Below are 17,724 nucleotides of genomic sequence, written 5' to 3'. Positions count from 1 at the left end.
ACTAAGACTGTTATTTTATCAGTAGGTGTTACCCATAAAGAGAAGTTGTCTTTCCAGGTCATTTCTTCCCCCTTTTGCCCTTTGGTTCTCCATGGTTACAAAAACATAACCCTGTTATTGACTGGAGAGAAAGTCAAATCCTGTCTTGGAGTACTTCCTGTAACCGTACATGTTTAAGTCAAGTTAAACTACTTTGTTCTCTTAATGTTAGCTCCTCCACTTTCCACTAATGTACCGCCTCAATACCAAGACCTGGCGAAGGTCTTTGACAAAATACAGACAGACCGTCTTCCTCCACATAGGCCATACGATTGTGCTATTAAACTCCTCCCTGGTACCATGCCCCCCAAGGGAAGGGTTTACCCTCTTTCTCAAAATGAAAATAAGGTTATGGAGGAATATGTACAAGAATAAATAAGTAAGTAGTTTATCAGACGTTCCTCTTCCCCTGCAGGGGCTGGTTTCTTTTTTGTTGCCAAAAAGGAAGGGGATTTGCGTCCCTGCATAGATTATAGGGGTCTGAATAAAATCACTCTAAAAAATGCGTATACTATACCACTGATAACAGAGCTCTTTGATAGGCTTCGTGGTTCTAAAATCTTTACTAAATTTGACCTTAGAGGAGCTTACAATCTAGTTCGCATTAAAGAGGGAGACGAATGGAAGACAGCATTTAATACTTGAAGCGGTCATTATGAGTACACAGTAATGCCCTTCAGTCTATGTAATGCCCCGGCAGTCTTCCAAGATTTTATCAATGATGTCTTACGAAATTATTTGCACACTTGCGCTATTGTGTATCTTGATGACATTCTTATCCATTCTCCTAATATTCAGATACATCACCAACAAGTTAGAAATATTTTACAGACCCTTCTTGCTAATGGTTTGTATTGCAAACTTGAGAAATGTCTGTTCGATCAGACTTCTATTCAGTTTTTAGGGTATATAATTTCTACTGATGGATTTCAAATGGACCCTAAAAAACTATCGTCTATTCTTGAATGGCCCTTACCCATTGGTTTGAAGTTCATACAGAGGTTCATTGGGTTCACTAACTATTATAGAAAATGTATAAAGGTCTTTTCCCAGATTATAGCTCCAATCACAGCTATGACCAAGAAGGGAGCTAATTATGTCAATTGGTCCGCGGAAGCCAAGGCTTCTTTCACTCTCTTGAAGAAATCTTTTGCCTCAGCTCCCGTCCTGGTACATCCAGACCCCTCTAGACCCTTCATCCTTGAGGTTGATGCCTCTGAGACCGGTGTGGGGGCTATCCTTTCCTACTCCTACTGCTCTGTTCTCCTACTGCTCTGTTGCATCCTTGTGGATTCTTTTCTCGTAGGCTGACACCTGCAGAAAATAATTATGATATGGGTAATAGAGAATTATTAGCCATAGTATCAGCTCTTAAGGAATGGCGTCACTTACTTGAGGGATCTACGGTTCCTATCATGATTCTCACCGATCATAAGAATTTATCCTATTTAAGTGACGCTAGAAGGCTTTCGCCCAGACAAGCCCGCTGGGCTCTTTTTCTTTCCCGCTTCAATTATGTAATCTCGTATAGACCGGGTAATCGTAACACCAAAGCAGATTCTCTTTCCAGACAGTTTGCCACTCTTGATAAAGAGGAGGTCATAACAGAACCCATCATACCTCCTGAGAGAATCATTGCTTTGACTAAAACAAGGGTCTCTTCCCCTCTTCTGCACAAAATCCAAAGGGTCCAAGATAGGGCAACTAGTGATAAGCCTGTTGATAAATACTACGTACCTCCAGAGCTGAGAGGGGAAGTATTCAGCCATTACCATGACAGTAAAATGGCTGGACATATGGGGGTATCTAAGACCATTGATTTAATTACACGACAATATTGGTGGCCATCTCTTAGAAAGGAAGTTGAAGCTTACGTATCGTCGTGTAACGTTTGTTCCCAATCTAAATATTCCCATCAAGTACCATGTGGTGTTTTGCATCCCCTTCCTTTGCTGTCAGTTCCTTGGTCTCAGCTGTCTATGGATTTTATAGTCGAGCTGCCACAATCTAAGGGTTTTACTGTTATTTTGGTTATAGTTGATCGCTTCTCTAAAATGGCGCACTTCGTACCTTTGAGAAAACTGCCTTCTTCTGCTGAATTAGCCAGAATATTCACCAAGGAAATAATACACCTACACGGAATGCCAGACGTCATTTTGTCTGATAGGGGCTCACAATTTATTTCAAAGTTTTGGAGGGGCTTTTGTAAAGACATGGGCATTGAACTCGGCCTTCTCCTCAGCCTATCATCCTCAAACGAATGGTGCTGCTGAAAGGACTAATCAAAACCTTGAACAATATCTCCGTTGTTTTACATCTCAACTCCAGGACAACTGGGCTGACCTTCTTCCTTGGGCTAAATTCGCGAGGAATAATGCTACGCACTTTGCTTCTGGTCACAGTCCCTTCTTTGTCACGTATGGTCGTCATCCTAATCTACTTCCGGCTTTGTTTTCTCACAAGGGAATGCCGGTTCTAGATGAACACTTATCCACTGTACATGACACTTGGAGAATGGTTCATGCCATCTTGGAGAAGACTTTATGTACTCAGAAAGCCTTTGCTGATAGGCACCGTAGGTCGGCACCTTCTTATGTTGCTGGTGATAGAGTATGGTTATCTATGCGTAATTTGCGCTTACGCATTCCCTCAATGAAGTTGGTTTCTAAGTTCATTGGTCCTTACAAGGTTTTGCGAAAGATCAATCCTTTTTCCTATGCCTTGGATTTGCCCAAAAACCTCCGTGTGCCCAACGTCTTTCATACTTCCCTCCTAAAATCGCTTATTTGAAATAGTCATTCCCGTTCCCAGTCTCGTCCTCCTCCTGTTTTGATTCATGGTCAAGAGGAGTATGAGATCCAACATATTGTCGACTCCCGGATCTCCCGTGGTTCGCTTCAGTACCTGGTTCATTGGAAAGGTCATGGGCCCGAGGAGCGCTCATGGGTTCCTGTTTCTGAGGTCCATGAGCCCCGACTCCTTCGGGCGTTCCATGCTAGGTTTCCTTCTCGCCCTTCTGGTGTTCCTCCAGTGGGCGTTCCTTCAGGGGGGGGTTCTGTCATACCTTGTGTCCCGCGCCGTCCCGGTCCCGCCGTCCGTCCTCTCCTATCGTGCAGTGTGGATCGCTGGCGGGCGGGGGGTAGGCATGCGCGCATCTGGGAGAGCATCCGAGGACGTGCGCGCGTGCACAAGGTAGCCGGCAGGGGTGACGTGACATCAAATTTTAAAGAGATAGTAGCCTATTGCTACTATCTATTTATATCCTCCCTCAATTCTGTCCCTGCCTATCAGTATTCACCTTGCCCTATATTAACCTCCTTCTGACATCACTTCCTTGCCCTGTCATGGTTTATTATAGCCCGAAAGTGCGTTCTGAGTAGTTGTCTTTTCTTTGGTTTCTGACTTTGGCTTGTTATTCGGTTATTCTCGTTTCTGGCTCCCTGACCTTGGCTCTGTCTATTCGCTTTCCCGTATCTCTGTATTCCTGACCTTGGCGTGTTTGACTATTCTTATCTCTCGTTCCTACGTTAAGTCCGGCCACTTTAAGGTCCGGTAATAAGTCTACCTGTGTTCGCCTTTATTGTTCTCTGGTTTGCGTGTTGGGGAGTATTAACCTTGACACCCATCCCCTTCCATATCTCTCTCCTTCCATGTCTCCATATCTCTCTCCTTCCATGTCTCTCCCTTACATCCATGTTTCCCCCCTTGGCCCATAACATTCATGTTTCTTTTTCCCCCTTTCATCCATGTCTCTTCAACCCCGCCTTCTATCCATGTGTCTTTTACCCCTTTCTATCCATGTCTCTGTCTCCCTCCCTTCCATGTCTTTTCTTCCCCCTTCTTCAATATCTCTTCTCTCCCCTTCCAACCACGTCTCTACCCTCACCCCTTCCATGTCTCTCTCCCCTTCCATCCATGTTCCCCCATTCCATGTCTCTCTCCTTCCATCCATGCTTCTTCTCTTCCCCCCTTCCATGTCTCTCTCCCTCCCCTTCCGTCCATGTCTCCTCCTCCCCCCAACCTCCAGCCCCTTACATCCATGCCTCTTCTCCCACCTCCCTTCCATGTATCTTCTTCCCCCTTCTTTCATGTCTCTTCTCTCTCACTCGCTTCCATCCATGTCTCATCTTCTCCCCCCCTCTTCCATGTGTCTCTTTCTCCCCATCCATTTCTCTCCCTCCCCCTCCATCCATGTCTCCCTCCCCCTAGCCCCTTCCATCCATGTGTCTGTTTCCCTCCCTTTCATGTCTCTTCTTCCACCTTCTTCTATGTCTCTCAGTCTCCCACAGTTGCCCCATTTGCCCCTTGTTAAAGATAGGCCTGTTTATGTCTGAGAGTATATTTGTGTATAAAAGAATGAATGTGTATGAATGTGTTCAGATTATTTACTAAAGGGAATATTGTCATGAATTCAAAGCGAATTTCAAATTTAAGTAGGCAAATTGAAGCATAGCTGAAATTCACTTTGAATTCCATATAACCCTCACTTCAGTAAATAACTGTGCATTTCTGTGTGTGTGTGTGTGTGTGCATGTATGATTGTGTGGCAATGTATTTCTGTGTGTGTTTGCTTATCTGAGTGTGTGTCTGTTTGGAATGGAAATAAACTGTACAAAAAAGATGGTTTGCATCTTTCTCAAAAGGGAACAAATGTTCTCAGTGAGCAGTTCAGAGGTTTTGCTAAGATGTATTTAAACTAGGAGGGGGGGGGGCAAAAGGGTGATAAAACATCAATCCAATTGTCCCCCAAAACAAGGACAGAAGGTGCCTGTAGCAAGTGTGTTAAAAAATGATAAGCTTAGAGTCATGTCTACAAATGCTCGCAGTTTAGGGAATAAGATCCATGAACTTGTGGCAATAATGGCAACTGATAGTGTAGATTTAGTCGCTGTTACTGAGACATGGTATAATGAAAAAAATGACTGGGACATAGCAATACCAGGGTACTCTTTATATAGAAAAGACAGGGAAGGCAAGAAAGGGGGAGGGGTGGCCCTGTATGTGAAGGATAGCATAAAATCTAGCCTAATAAAGGTTAGTGAGACGAACATAGAGTCCATTTGGGTTACGTTAGAATTTGGTAATCACACAGTAGTTCGTGTAGGTGTGATTTATAGGCCCCCAGGACAAATTGAAGAGTTAGATAATCTACTAGTTGAAGAAATAGCTAAAATGACAATGAAGGGGGAAGTTATCACCATGGGTGACTTTAATCTTCCTGATGTGAATTGGAAAACAAAAATAGCTACTTGTGCCAGAAGCACACATATTCTAAACTCCCTACTGGGATTGTCTCTAAAACAAGTCGTTGAGGAGCCAACTCGTAAAGAGGCCATACTAGATTTAGTGTTAACAAATGGAGATTTGGTATCAGATATTACTGTAGGTGAAAGTTTAGGATCCAGTGATCATAAGTCAGTGTGGTTTAATATAAGAACAGTGACTGAGTCACACCACTCAAAAACAAAAGTTTTAGACTTTAGAAAAACAGACTTTTCTAAAATTAGAATATGTGTAAAGGAGTCATTATCAGACTGGAGCAACTTAAATGGAGTCCAAAATAAATGGGATTATTTAAAAGCAGCACTACTGAAGGCAACAGAAAATTGCATTAGGCTTGTCAGTAAAAGCAAAAAATTCAAGAAACCACTGTGGTACTCCGCAGATGTGGCCAAAATAGTAAAAAACAAAAAGTTAGCATTTAGTAATTATAAAAAACCCAGAGTGAGGAAGACAGAATGACCTATAAGATTAGACAGAAAGAGGCTAAGCAAGTTATAAGAGCTTCCAAATCACACACAGAAGAGAAAATAGCACAGTCAGTAAAAAAGGGGGACAAAACTTTTTTTAGATACATAAATGAGAAAAGAAAAGTAAAACAAGGATTAGTTAGATTAAAAAAAAAAGAAGGAAGGTATGTAGATGAGGATAAAGGTCTAGCTGACTGCCTCAATTAATATTTTTGTTCGGTATTTACAGCTGAAAATGAAGGAAAGGGACCTCTGTTAAAAAAAAGGATAAATGAGTCATTTATTACACGTGAGTTTACAGAGGAAGAGGTTCTATTTCAACTGTCAAAAGTAAAGACAAATAAGTCAATGGGACCTGATGGAATACACCCAAAGCTATTAAAAGAGCTTAGTGGTGTACTAGCAAAACCATTAACAGATTTATTTAACCAATCATTGTTAACAGGAGTAGTCCCAGAAGATTGGAAGTTAGCGAATGTTGTGCCCATTCACAAGAAAGGTAATAGGGAGGAGTCGGGCAACTATAGGCCAGTAAGCCTTACTTCAGTAGTGGGGAAAGTGATGGAAACCATGTTAAAGGATAGGATTGTTGAACATCTAAAAACACATGGATTTCAAGATCAGAGACAACATGGGTTTACTTCAGGGAGATCATGCCAAACTAATCTTATTGATTTTTTTGATTGGGTAACTAAAATTATAGATAAGGGTGGTGCAGTAGACATTGCTTACCTAGATTTCAGTAAGGCTTTTGACACTGTTGCACATAGAAGGCTTATCAATAAACTGCAATCTTTGAGTTTGGATTCCAATATTGTTGAATGGGTAAGGCAGTGGCTGAGTGACAGGCAACAGAGGGTTGTAGTCAATGGAGTATATTCGAAGCTTGGGCTTGTCACCAGTGGGGTACCTCAGGGATCTGTACTTGGACCCATTCTCTTTAATATTTTTATTAGTGATATTGCAGAAGGTCTTGATGGTAAGGTGTGTCTTTTTGCGGATGATACTAAGATATGTAACAGGGTTGATGTTCCAGGAGGGATAAGCCAAATGGCAAATGATTTAGGTAAACTAGAAAAATGGTCAGACTTGTGGCAACTGACATTTAATGTGGATAAGTGCAAGATAATGCATCTTGGACGTAAAAACCCAAGGGCAGAGTACAGAATATTTGATAGAGTCCTAACCTCAACATCTGAGGAAAGGGATTTAGGGGTGATTATTTCTGAGGACTTAAAGGTAGGCAGACAATGTAATAGAGCAGCAGGAAATGCTAGCAGAATGCTTGGTTGCATAGGGAGAGGTATTAGCAGTAGAAAGAGGGAAGTGCTCATGCCATTGTACAGAACACTGGTGAGACCTCACTTGGAGTACTGTACACAGTACTGGAGACCATATCTTCAGAAGGATATTGATACCTTAGAGAGAGTTCAAAGAAGGGCTACTAAACTTGTTCATGGATTGCAGGATAAAACTTACCAGGAAAGGTTAAAGGATCTTAACATGTATAGCTTGGAGGAAAGACGAGACAGGGGGGATATGATAGAAACATTTAAATACATAAAGGGAATCAACACAGTAAAGGAGGAGACTATATTTAAAAGAAGAAAAACTACCACAACCAGAGGACATAGTCTAAAATTAGAAGGACAAAGGTTTAAACATAATATCAGGAAGTATTACTTTACTGAGAGGGTAGTGGATGCATGGAATAGCCTTCCAGCTGAAGTGGTAGAGGTTAACACAGTAAAGGAGTTTAAGCATGCGTGGGATAGGCATAAGGCTATCCTAACTATAAGATAATGCCAGGGACTAATGAAAGTATTTAGAAAACTGGGCAGACTAGATGGGCCGAATGGTTCTTATCTGCCGTCACATTCTATGTTTCTATGTTTCTATGTCTGCGTGTATCTAAGTTTGTGTCAGATTGTGTGGCAATGTGCATCTCTGTGTGTATCTGTGGCATTTAAATGTGTGTGTACCTAGGAGTATGTTATTATTATTATTATCGCCATTTATATAGCGCCAACAGATTCCGTAGCGCTATACAATATTATGAGGGGGGGATTTAGCTATAAATAGGACAATAACAAGAAAACTTACAGGAACGATAGGTTGAAGAGGGCACTGCTCAAAGGAGCTTACATTCTATAGGAGGTGGGGTATAAAAAACATTAGGACAGGAAATAGCAATCAAATAAGGTGGGAGTGAAGAAGAGCTGGAGGAGTGTAGAAGCTTTCCTAAATAGGAAAAAGTTTTAAGGCACTTCTTAAATGATTGAAGACTAGGGGAGAGTCTGATAGCGGTAGGCAGGCTATTCCTGCAAACGTGAGTTGGCCGTACGGGTGTGAACAACGGTCAGGAGAAGGTCACGGGCAGAGTGGAGAGACCGAGAAGGGACATACCTATGGATTTGTAAGGAGATATAAGAAGGGCTAGAATTGTTCAGTGCTTTATAGGTGTGAATTAGTACCTTGAATTGACTCCTATAGGATACAGGAAGCCAATGTAAGGACTGATAGAGGAATGAGGTGTGAGAGAACTGACTAGAAAGGAAAATCAGTCTGGTGGTGGCATTCATTATAGACTGTAGCAGTGCAATACAGCTTTTTGGGAAGACCAATCAGGAGAGGGTTACAATAATCCATGAGGGAGATTACTAGAGCATGGACAAGCTCCTTGGTAGCATCTTGCGTAAGAAAGGGGCGGATGCGGGCTATGTTTTTGAGATTGAATCTACAGGATTTGGCAACATACTGGATGTGAGGCTCAAAGGTGAGGCCAGAATCAAGTATGACACCAAGACAGCATGCTTGTAAGTATGTACTTATGTGGATATCACTAACTTGAAGGGAGAGTGAAAGAGGAGGATCAGTATTAGGAGGAGAAAAGACAAGGAACTCCGTTTTAGAGAGATTGAGTTTCAGAAAGCGGGAGGACATCCAGTCAGAGATGGAAGAAAGGCAAGTAGTGACACGTTGCAGGATGGCAGGAGAGAGGTCCGGGGAGGAGAGATATATCTGGGTGTCATCAGCGTACAGGTGGTAGTGGGATCCAAAAGAGGTAATACGTTTGCCAAGAGAGGCAGTATAAAGACAAAACAGAAGGGGACCAAGGACAGAGCCTTGGGGGGACTCCAACCGAGACAGGACGAGGGGAGGAGGTATCATTAGAAAAAGAGACACTGAATGAGCGTTGGGAGAGAGAAGAGGATAACCACAAGAGGACAGAGTCACAGAGACCGAGTGATTGAAGAGTTTGAAGAAGGAGAGCATGATCAACGGTGTTAAAGGCAGCAGAGAGGTCAAGGAGAATTAGTATGGAGTAGTGGCCTTTGGATTTAGCTGGTATTAGGTCATTAGTAACTTTGATAAGCGCAGTCTCAGTAGAGTGGAGAGGGCGGAAGCCAAACTGAAGAGGGCCAAGGAGAGAGTTGGAATTGAGGAAGTGAGACATACGGGTAAAGACAAGTCTTTCCAGAATCTTTGACGTAAAAGGGAGCAGGGATATAGAATGGTAGAGGGAAAGGAGGGGTCAAGATATGTTTTTTTCAGGATAGGCACTACAGTGGCATGTTTAAGGTCAGCAGGGACAATGCCAGAAGAGAGAGATCAGTTGAAGATGTGCGTTAAGAAAGGCACAAGACAAGTGGAGAGAGATCTGATAAGGTGAGATGGGACAGGACCGAGCGAGCAAGTGGTGGTTGGGCGAGAGGAAAGGAGAAGTGCAGCCACCTCTTGTTCAGTAGCTGGGGAGAAAGTCTGAGGGGTAGGAAAGACATGATCTATGTGTGGTTGAGAAAGAGAATGGCAAGGAGGGGAGAATTCTTTCCTTAGCTGTTCAATTTTGTAATTAAAGTAACATGCAAAGCTCTCGGCAGTAAGGTTAGTTTGGGGGGTGGCCACAGCAGGGCGAAGAAGAGAATTAAAGGTGTCAAAGAGATGCCTGGGATTGCGGGAGTATGAACTAATGAGAGAGGAAAAGTATGATTTTTTTGGCGAGGGCAAGGGCTGCGCTGTATGAACACAATATGAATCTATAATGGAGAAAGTCTGACTGGGTGCGAGACTTCCTCCAGGAGCGTTCAGCTGAACGGGAGCAACTTTGCAGGTAGCGTGTTGATTTAGTCTGCCACGGTTGGGGGTGTGTCCTCCTTGAGTTGCTTGTTTGGAGCGGGGCTGCAGCGTTCAAGGCAGAGGTGAGGGTAGTGTTATATGTGGAGATGGCCAGTGAGGGACAGGAGAAGGAAGGGATGGATATCAGTTGTGAATAAATAACTGCTGACAGCTGCTGGAGGTCAATAAAAATTAAGTTGAGGGGGGGTTAGGCTGAGGTTGTTTTGTGAGGGGGTACTTGAGAGCAAATGATAAAAGGTGGTGATCAGAGAGAAGAAATAGAGTGTTGCAGATATTAGATACTGTACATGCATAAGAGAAGATGAGGTCGAGGGTATTGCCAGCTACATGGGTGGGAGAATTAGCCTACTGCGATAGCCTGAGGGAGGAAGTAATTGAAAGTAGTTTGGAGGCTGCTGAGGTCAAAGGTGGGTTAATGGGAATATTGAAGTCCCTGAGAATTAGGGATGGAATATTAGCCAGGCAGCAAAGTGGTCAAGGAAGAGGAGAAAGGAACGGTAGATAATGGCAATGTAAGCAGAGAAGGGTTTGAAAAGGCGAATTGAATTAATTTCAAATGATGGGAAAGAGAGGGAAGGGGGGGTGGGTAGAGGTTTGAAGACGCAGTGAGGTGAGAGGAGAAACCCTACACCACCACCTTTACATTCAGAGTGTCTTGGGTTGTGGGTAAGTTGAAGACCACCGAATGACAAAGATGCAGGGGTAGCAGTGTCAGATGGAGAGTAAAGGCTAGTAAATCTAATGAACGAGAGATGAAGAGGTCGTGGATTTTGTAATATTGCAAACAGAGCGTGTATTCCAGAGGGCAGCATTGAAGGAGGATTTAGAGGAAGGGTAACATGAGATGGGTATGAGATTGGTGTGGTTCCTTTAGTTAGTATGTGGTGAGTTTTCCGACATGGGACTGGGTGTGTGGTAGTGTTTATCTGGGAATGCAAGTTTCAAGCAAAGAATATCTGGGGCAAATTTTTGTGTGTGTGCATCTGCAAATGTGTGTCTCTGTATGCTTGTTAGGGAATGGGTATCTATAACTTTGAATGTGTGACAGGAGGAGTGCATTAATATATTCATATGTTTAGAAATGTGTACATGTCTGTGAATCTGTATGTGTGCACACTTTCTGGGGGTGTGTGCTAAGTGACCCAACTGTTTCTGATGGCAGCCTTGTAATATGTCCCATACCATCCATGTCCTTGAGACTCTATTGTGTGATAGTCATTCTTTTTCATGCTTCCAAGCAGGGCCGGCCCATCCATAGGACGGACTGGGGCAATGACCCTAGGCGGCACTTTAACAGGGGCGGCATATATATGCAGCAGGGCCGGCTCTCTAAACCTTGAGGCAGACTGATTCGTCCGATCCTTGGATATACCCTGCACCCCACTGTCACCCTCACACCCTACCCCCCACTGTCACCCTCATACCCTGTCCCCCACATACTCTGCCCACCCACTGTCACCCTCATACCCTGCCACCCTGTCACTTTCACTCCTCACACCCTGCCCCCCACTGTCACCTTGACCATGACACCCTCATGTCCTGCGCCCAACGGTCACCCTCACACCCTGCCCCCACAGTCACCCTGACACTGTCACCTTCATACCCGGCCCCCCTACTGTCACCCTCACACCCTGCTCCCCCACTGTTACCCTCACACTGTCACCCTCACACCCTACCTACCCACTGTCACCCTGCCCACTCACTGTCACCCTCACACCCTGCCCCCCCCACAGTCACTCTGACCCTGTCACTATCATACCCTGCCCCCACTGTCTCACTCACACCCTACCCACCCACTGTCACCCTGTCACTGTCACCCTCACACCCTGCCCTCCCACTTTCACCTTTATACCCTGCTGTCCACTGTCACCCTGCCACTTTCACTCCTCACACCCTGCCCCTCACTGTCACCTTGACCATGATACCCTCATATCCTGCCCCCACTGTCACCCTCACACCCTGCCTCCACTGTCACCCTCATACCCTGCCCCCCCACTGTCACCCTGTCACTGTCACCCTCACACCCTGCTCCCCCACTGTTACCCTGACACTGTTACCCTCACACCCTACCCACCTACTGTCACTTTCACCCTTACACTCTGCCCATCCACTGTCACCCTGACATTGTCACCCTCACACCCTGCCCCCCACTGTCTCACTCACACTCTGCCCCCCACTGTCACCCTGTTACCCTCACACCCTGCCCCCCCACTGTCACCCTCATACCCTGCCCCCCACTGTCATCCTGATACTGTCACCCTCACACGCTGCCCCCCCACTGTCACCCTGTCACCCTCACACCCTGCCTCCACTGTCACCCTGACACTGTCACCCTCATACCCTGCCCCCCCACTGTCACCCTGTCACTGTCACCCTCACACCCTGCTCCCCCACTGTTACACTGACACTGTCACCCTCACACCCTGACCCCCCACTGTCACCCTCACACCCTGCCCCTCCACTGTCATCCTAACACTGACACCCTCACACCCTGCCCCCACCCACTGTCACCCTGACACTGTCACCCTCACACCCTGCCCACCCACATTTCATTTTTTTTTTTTCGCTTTCGTTCTCTTTCAATGCTTTGTTTCATTCCTTGGCCACCAGGGGGCTAAAGGTGAGATCACAGCGTGTCCATTTGTGTATTTACTTCAAAGTAATGTATCCTTTGGACTGCTCGCTTGTCTGTTTGGTATTTATAGCGAGTGGCTTGCAAGTTATGAAGACAGAACAGTTTCAGGCTGCCATAGGTAGAAGCTAACTCTGCTTATTCTTCAGACTCTTACACTTGGAACTTGAAATTAAAAAAAAATGCAATGCACTGAGGACCTGGATTTCTACCTGAGCGCTGTACTATTTATTAGTGGGGTCCTGTATCTCATTCGACAGCTTGCTCTCCCAGCTCCTTATGGGAAACACGTGGAGAACGATAAGAAACATAGGTACATCATGGTCCCAGCCAAGTATGCATGGTTTATTCAGGAAGTGCCCTCATTCCTTGTGCCAGTGTTGGTTATACTACACAGTCAGCAGAAATGGGGCACTCTGAGCTGTATGATGCTTTTATTCATGTTCTGTGGACACTATTTCCACAGGTAAGTTGTATTTTTTCTTTTAATTATTTTATTAATTTGATCCATTATTTGATCAGTTGCTCTGAGTTATTCATTCGGACCTGTGAATTCGTACTATTTATTAAGGGTGGTCTCTAAAGATACAAAAATGCAGATTATATATGGTATATAAACGTCGTAAGAAATATCATAATTAATATATGTGATACAGGAAGAGGTGCTTTGATTGATTACATTGGGGATTGTTCACCAAACAGTGAATTATGGAAAGTAAGTAGGGTAATATTGCTAAGTTGGAATATGAGCTGAAATTATTAAATTCTCTGCAAGTTTGATTCAATTTTTTTTTACTTCTTTTAGTCTTCAATTTGTGTCACACGTACAAATGCATTTAGGGTTTATGTTTACATGGAGTTTATTCACTAAACATCTTACATACATTTTATATTTCAGTTTTCTTTTTTCTTTAGATTATTACCCCACTGGCAGAATAGGATAGTACTACTACTGTTTTCTACATGATCTTTAAACCTGCGTGTTTGCGTAATTTGAGGTTGTAGTTCTGGAAATCACTTGTTAATTATTAACCTTTAGTGTGAGTTGTGCTTGCTTTTTTTTAATTTAACTTCAAACTCTGAGTCATTTTACACACAGAAACGTTTCAGTTTATGACATTGAACATCACTTATGTTCTTATTTTCTGGGATTTGAATATTTGATATTATTATTCAAATCAATAAAATCAATATAAGTGTTTCAAATTTAGATTTGAATTCACAACAAAATTTTGGTAGATAAGCAAAACAACCTATGTTAGATTAGATTTCATGCCAACAAACCAAATGTCTTTCAAATTATATTTATGAACTAATAGTTATGTAACACATCAGTCAAAAGAGCATGCTTTAATGCATTTGTAATAATACAGTGTACTAGATGTGATATCCAGCTCACTAAAATCCCACAATCTACTCAATCCTAGCTGGACCCTGGATTGAATCTTCTTGTGACATGGTCAGATTATATCTGTATGCATCCATGTCTGGTACATGCATAAAACCAGGGAAAGATTAAGATCCCACAGGGTGCTAGGCAGATTACCAGTTTGGTTCCACCCTAAAAAAAATTAATAGGAAATGTGAATGGCACCAAGCAGATTTGTGGTTCCAGGGCCTCTGTCTAACCTCTGGGATATAAGCTTCCACCTAAGGTCTGCCTTGTGCAAAGTACTTACTTTTTGTCTGCTACCATTTTGTATGATCTGGAGTGTTGTGACCAAATTATTTGCTATATGCTTGTCTGTACTGCACTACCAAAGACTGTATTAAGAATTGGGGTATATTGACTAAGCTTACTTTAAAGGACCACTATAGGCACCCAGACCACTTCAGCTTAATGAAGTGGTCTGGGTGCCAGGTCCAGCTAGGTTTAACCCTTTTTGCTGTAAACATAGCAGTTTCAGAGTTAATCCAGCCTCTATTGGCTGTCTCATTGACAGCCGCTAGAGGCGCTTCCGCGCTTCTCACTGTGATTTTCACAGTGAGAAGACGCCAACGTCCATAGGAAAGCATTGAGAATGCTTTCCTTTGAGACTGGCTGCGCGCGCTGCTCTTGACGCGCATGCAGCCAGGGCTGTCAGAAGAGGGAGGAGAGTCCCAGAACCCGGCGCTGGAAAAAAGATAAGGGATAAACCCCTTCCTCCCCCTTCAGCCCGGCGGGAGTGGGACCCTAAGGGTGGGGGCACCCTCAGGGCACTATAGTGCCAGGAAAACGAGTATGTTTTCCTGGCACTATAGTGGTCCTTTAAGCCCTTTTCAAGCCTCTCACTGGAAGAAAGGTAATCAAGGAACTGTCTCAAGCACATTTAGTATCAGAAGGAGCAGATTCATTATCGATACTTGAGAGGACTTTTGTATTGGTGCTTAGAGTAGAAAATAATTTGTTGTACTGTATACAGTCCTCATGCAAATTTTGGTGACTTTTATTGTTGAGAAACTCTGTTATAAATTCATACACTGTTATCATTCTTTCTTCTTTCTCTAATTTCCATGGATTTATATCTCCCCATTACACACTATATCTAACAATCACTTCTGCCATTCAATCCATATTTCATTATCCTCATTACATGACGCTTGTACTCAATCTCTATTGCCACATCCCCATTTCCTCCTTCTCCTAATGTTTCTACAAATCTATATTGTCTCGTTTTATCTTGCGCATTTTATGTTCCTCCTTATTCTGCCATCCTCTCCCAATCCCACTTTTCATCTCATCTCTTATTTTCATCTTTTTCCATCATTCATATATTTTTTACAACCCTTTTAATTGTTGTTTAAATCTTACACTGCCCAAGCTTCACTCATTTTACCATCTCTAGGTGCAGCAAAGCTCCATTAGAAAATATTACCCCTGCTCTCGTTAGTATTCAGATGCAATGCGACCAACGGTGCAGTCGGTGCATCCACACCAGGGATCCAGCTGATCAGGGGGCCTGCCAACACTAGCACTGTCAGTAGTTCCTGCCATGACACAGAATGAGGCAGGGCTGAAGGCAGGACAGACCTTTAAGTGCACTCCCCTCATAGGTGGGAGTGATGGACTTTGAGTAAAGGAGAGTGTAGCTATGTATGTTTGTGTGTGAGTGTATGAATCGGAGCATATGTGCAGGGCCGCCATCAGGGCATGACAACCATAACAGTTGTCATGGGCCCGGCGGTCCTGGGGGGCCCCGAGCCCCACATACTGCTACAGTAAGTAATGGCTGAGCTGGGGAGTTAAACAATCTCCCCAGCCAGCCTGCACTCAGCAAGGGGCCCGCACAGCCGTCCGCGGGCCCCTGCTGCTAAAAATGTTCTCCCTCCGTGCAGGGCACACTGAGGGGCAGCTAAGGGGCCTCCCAAAGACCCCACTAGGCTGCCCCACAGTGTGCCTGTCTCAGAACACAGCCTCACTGAGCTGGCTGTAACTGCTCAGGGCAGCTCCGTGAGGCTTGTTCTGCAGGAAGTGACATCACCAGTCACAGTGAGCTGTGCGGAGCTGCCCTGAGCAGACTTACAAGAGGACCACCAGAGAGGTAAGGTTTGGGAGGGTTTTGGGAGCCACTACCCCCCCTTGCTCCCACTGCATCCCCTACCCCCCTGCTCCCACTGCATCCCCTACTCCCCCCTTGCTTCCACTGCACCCCCTACCCCCCTTGCTCCCACTGCACCCCCTACCCCCCCTTGCTCCCACTGCATCCCCTACCCCCCCTTGCTCCCACTGCATCCCCTACCCCCCTTGCTCCCACTGCATCCCCTACCCCCCCTGCTCCCACTGCATCCCCTACCCCCTGCTCCCACTGCATCCCCTACCCCCCCTGCTCCCACTGCATCCCCTACCCCCCTGCTCCCACTGCATCCCCTACCCCCCTGCTCCCACTGCATCCCCTACCCCCCTGCTCCCACTGCATCCCCTACCCCCTGCTCCCACTGCATCCCCTACCCCCCTGCTCCCACTGCATCCCCCTGCTCCCACTGCATCCCCTACCCCCCTGCTCCCACTGCATCCCCTACCCCCCTGCTCCCACTGCATCCCCCTACCCCCTGCTCCCACTGCATCCCCCTACCCCCTGCTCCCACTGCATCTCCTACCCCCTGCTCCCACTGCATCTCCTACCCCCTGCTCCCACTGCATCCCCTAGCCCCCTGCTCCCACTGCATCCCCTACCCCCCCTGCTCCCACTGCATCACCTACCCCCCCTGCTCCCACTGCATCCCCTGCTCTCTCTGCAGCCCTTACCCCCATGCTCCCTCTGGAGCTCCTAACCCTTGCGACCACTGCAGCCCATAACCCCTACAGCCCCTATCTCTCTGCTCCCTCTGCAGCCCCTGCTCCCTCTGCAGCCCCTACCCCCTGCGACCACTGCTGCCCATACCCCCTACAGCCCCTGCTCCCTCTGCAGCCCCTGCTCCCTCTGCAGCCCCTACCCCCTCTGCAGCCCCTACCCCCTGCTCCCTCTGCAGCCCCTACCCCCTGCTCCCTCTGCAGCCCCTAGCCCATACCCCCTACAGCTTCTACCTCCCTGCTCCCTCTGCAACCCCTACCTAATTCAGCCCCTACCTCCCTGCTCCATCTGTAGCACCTACCCCTGCTCCCACTGCAGCCCCTACCTCCTGCAGCCCCTACCTCCCTGCTCCCACTGAATCCCCTACCCAACTGCTCCCACTGCAGCTCCTATTACCCTTTGCACCCACTACATCCTGTCCCTCCTCTGCACCCACTACAGCCTCTATTCCCCCCTGTACCCTCTGCAGCCCCTTCCACTCACACCCTTTACAGCCCCTTCCTTTCGGCACCCTCTGCAGTCCCTTCCCCTTTGCACACACAAACATAAAGGGACACTATATAGTTACCAGAACAACTACAGCTTAATTTATATTATACAGCTTAATGTAGTTGTTCTGGTGAGTATAGTCTACCACTGCAGGGTTTTTGCTGCAAAGACTGCCTTTTCAGAGAAAATGCAGTGTTTACATTGCTGCCTAGGAACACCACTCTCCACCATGCCACTGGATCAACAGGAAATGCGATCTCCCTCCTCCCTGGCACGGTAAGAACCAGGGAGGGGGGAATAAAATTGAAATATACACAAATAAATAAAAAAAAATAATACTCCCCTTCCCCCCTATTTTACACACACACTGAATCCTAACAAGCACACTCTGCACTACACACACACA

At 45.6% G+C, this 17,724-nt stretch overlaps 1 protein-coding gene across 1 annotated transcript in view; it reads left to right on the top strand.

The window, feature by feature from the left end:
• The first annotated feature begins 12,560 nt into the window (after positions 1 to 12,560).
• Positions 12,561 to 17,724, top strand: part of SRD5A2 (steroid 5 alpha-reductase 2) — a 146,854-nt gene continuing 141,690 nt past the window's right edge. The window contains exon 1 of the mRNA XM_063443189.1: positions 12,561 to 13,024. Within this exon, the coding sequence (XP_063299259.1) occupies positions 12,741 to 13,024 (284 nt within the window). The 5' untranslated portion in view covers positions 12,561 to 12,740. The remainder of the gene's footprint in view (positions 13,025 to 17,724) is intronic.

This window comes from Pelobates fuscus, chromosome 2, assembly GCF_036172605.1.
Source record: "Pelobates fuscus isolate aPelFus1 chromosome 2, aPelFus1.pri, whole genome shotgun sequence".
NCBI classification, from domain to species: Eukaryota; Metazoa; Chordata; class Amphibia; order Anura; family Pelobatidae; genus Pelobates; species Pelobates fuscus.
Note: the sequence above shows the minus strand (reverse complement) of the source record. Positions and strands in the feature narration are given on the sequence as shown.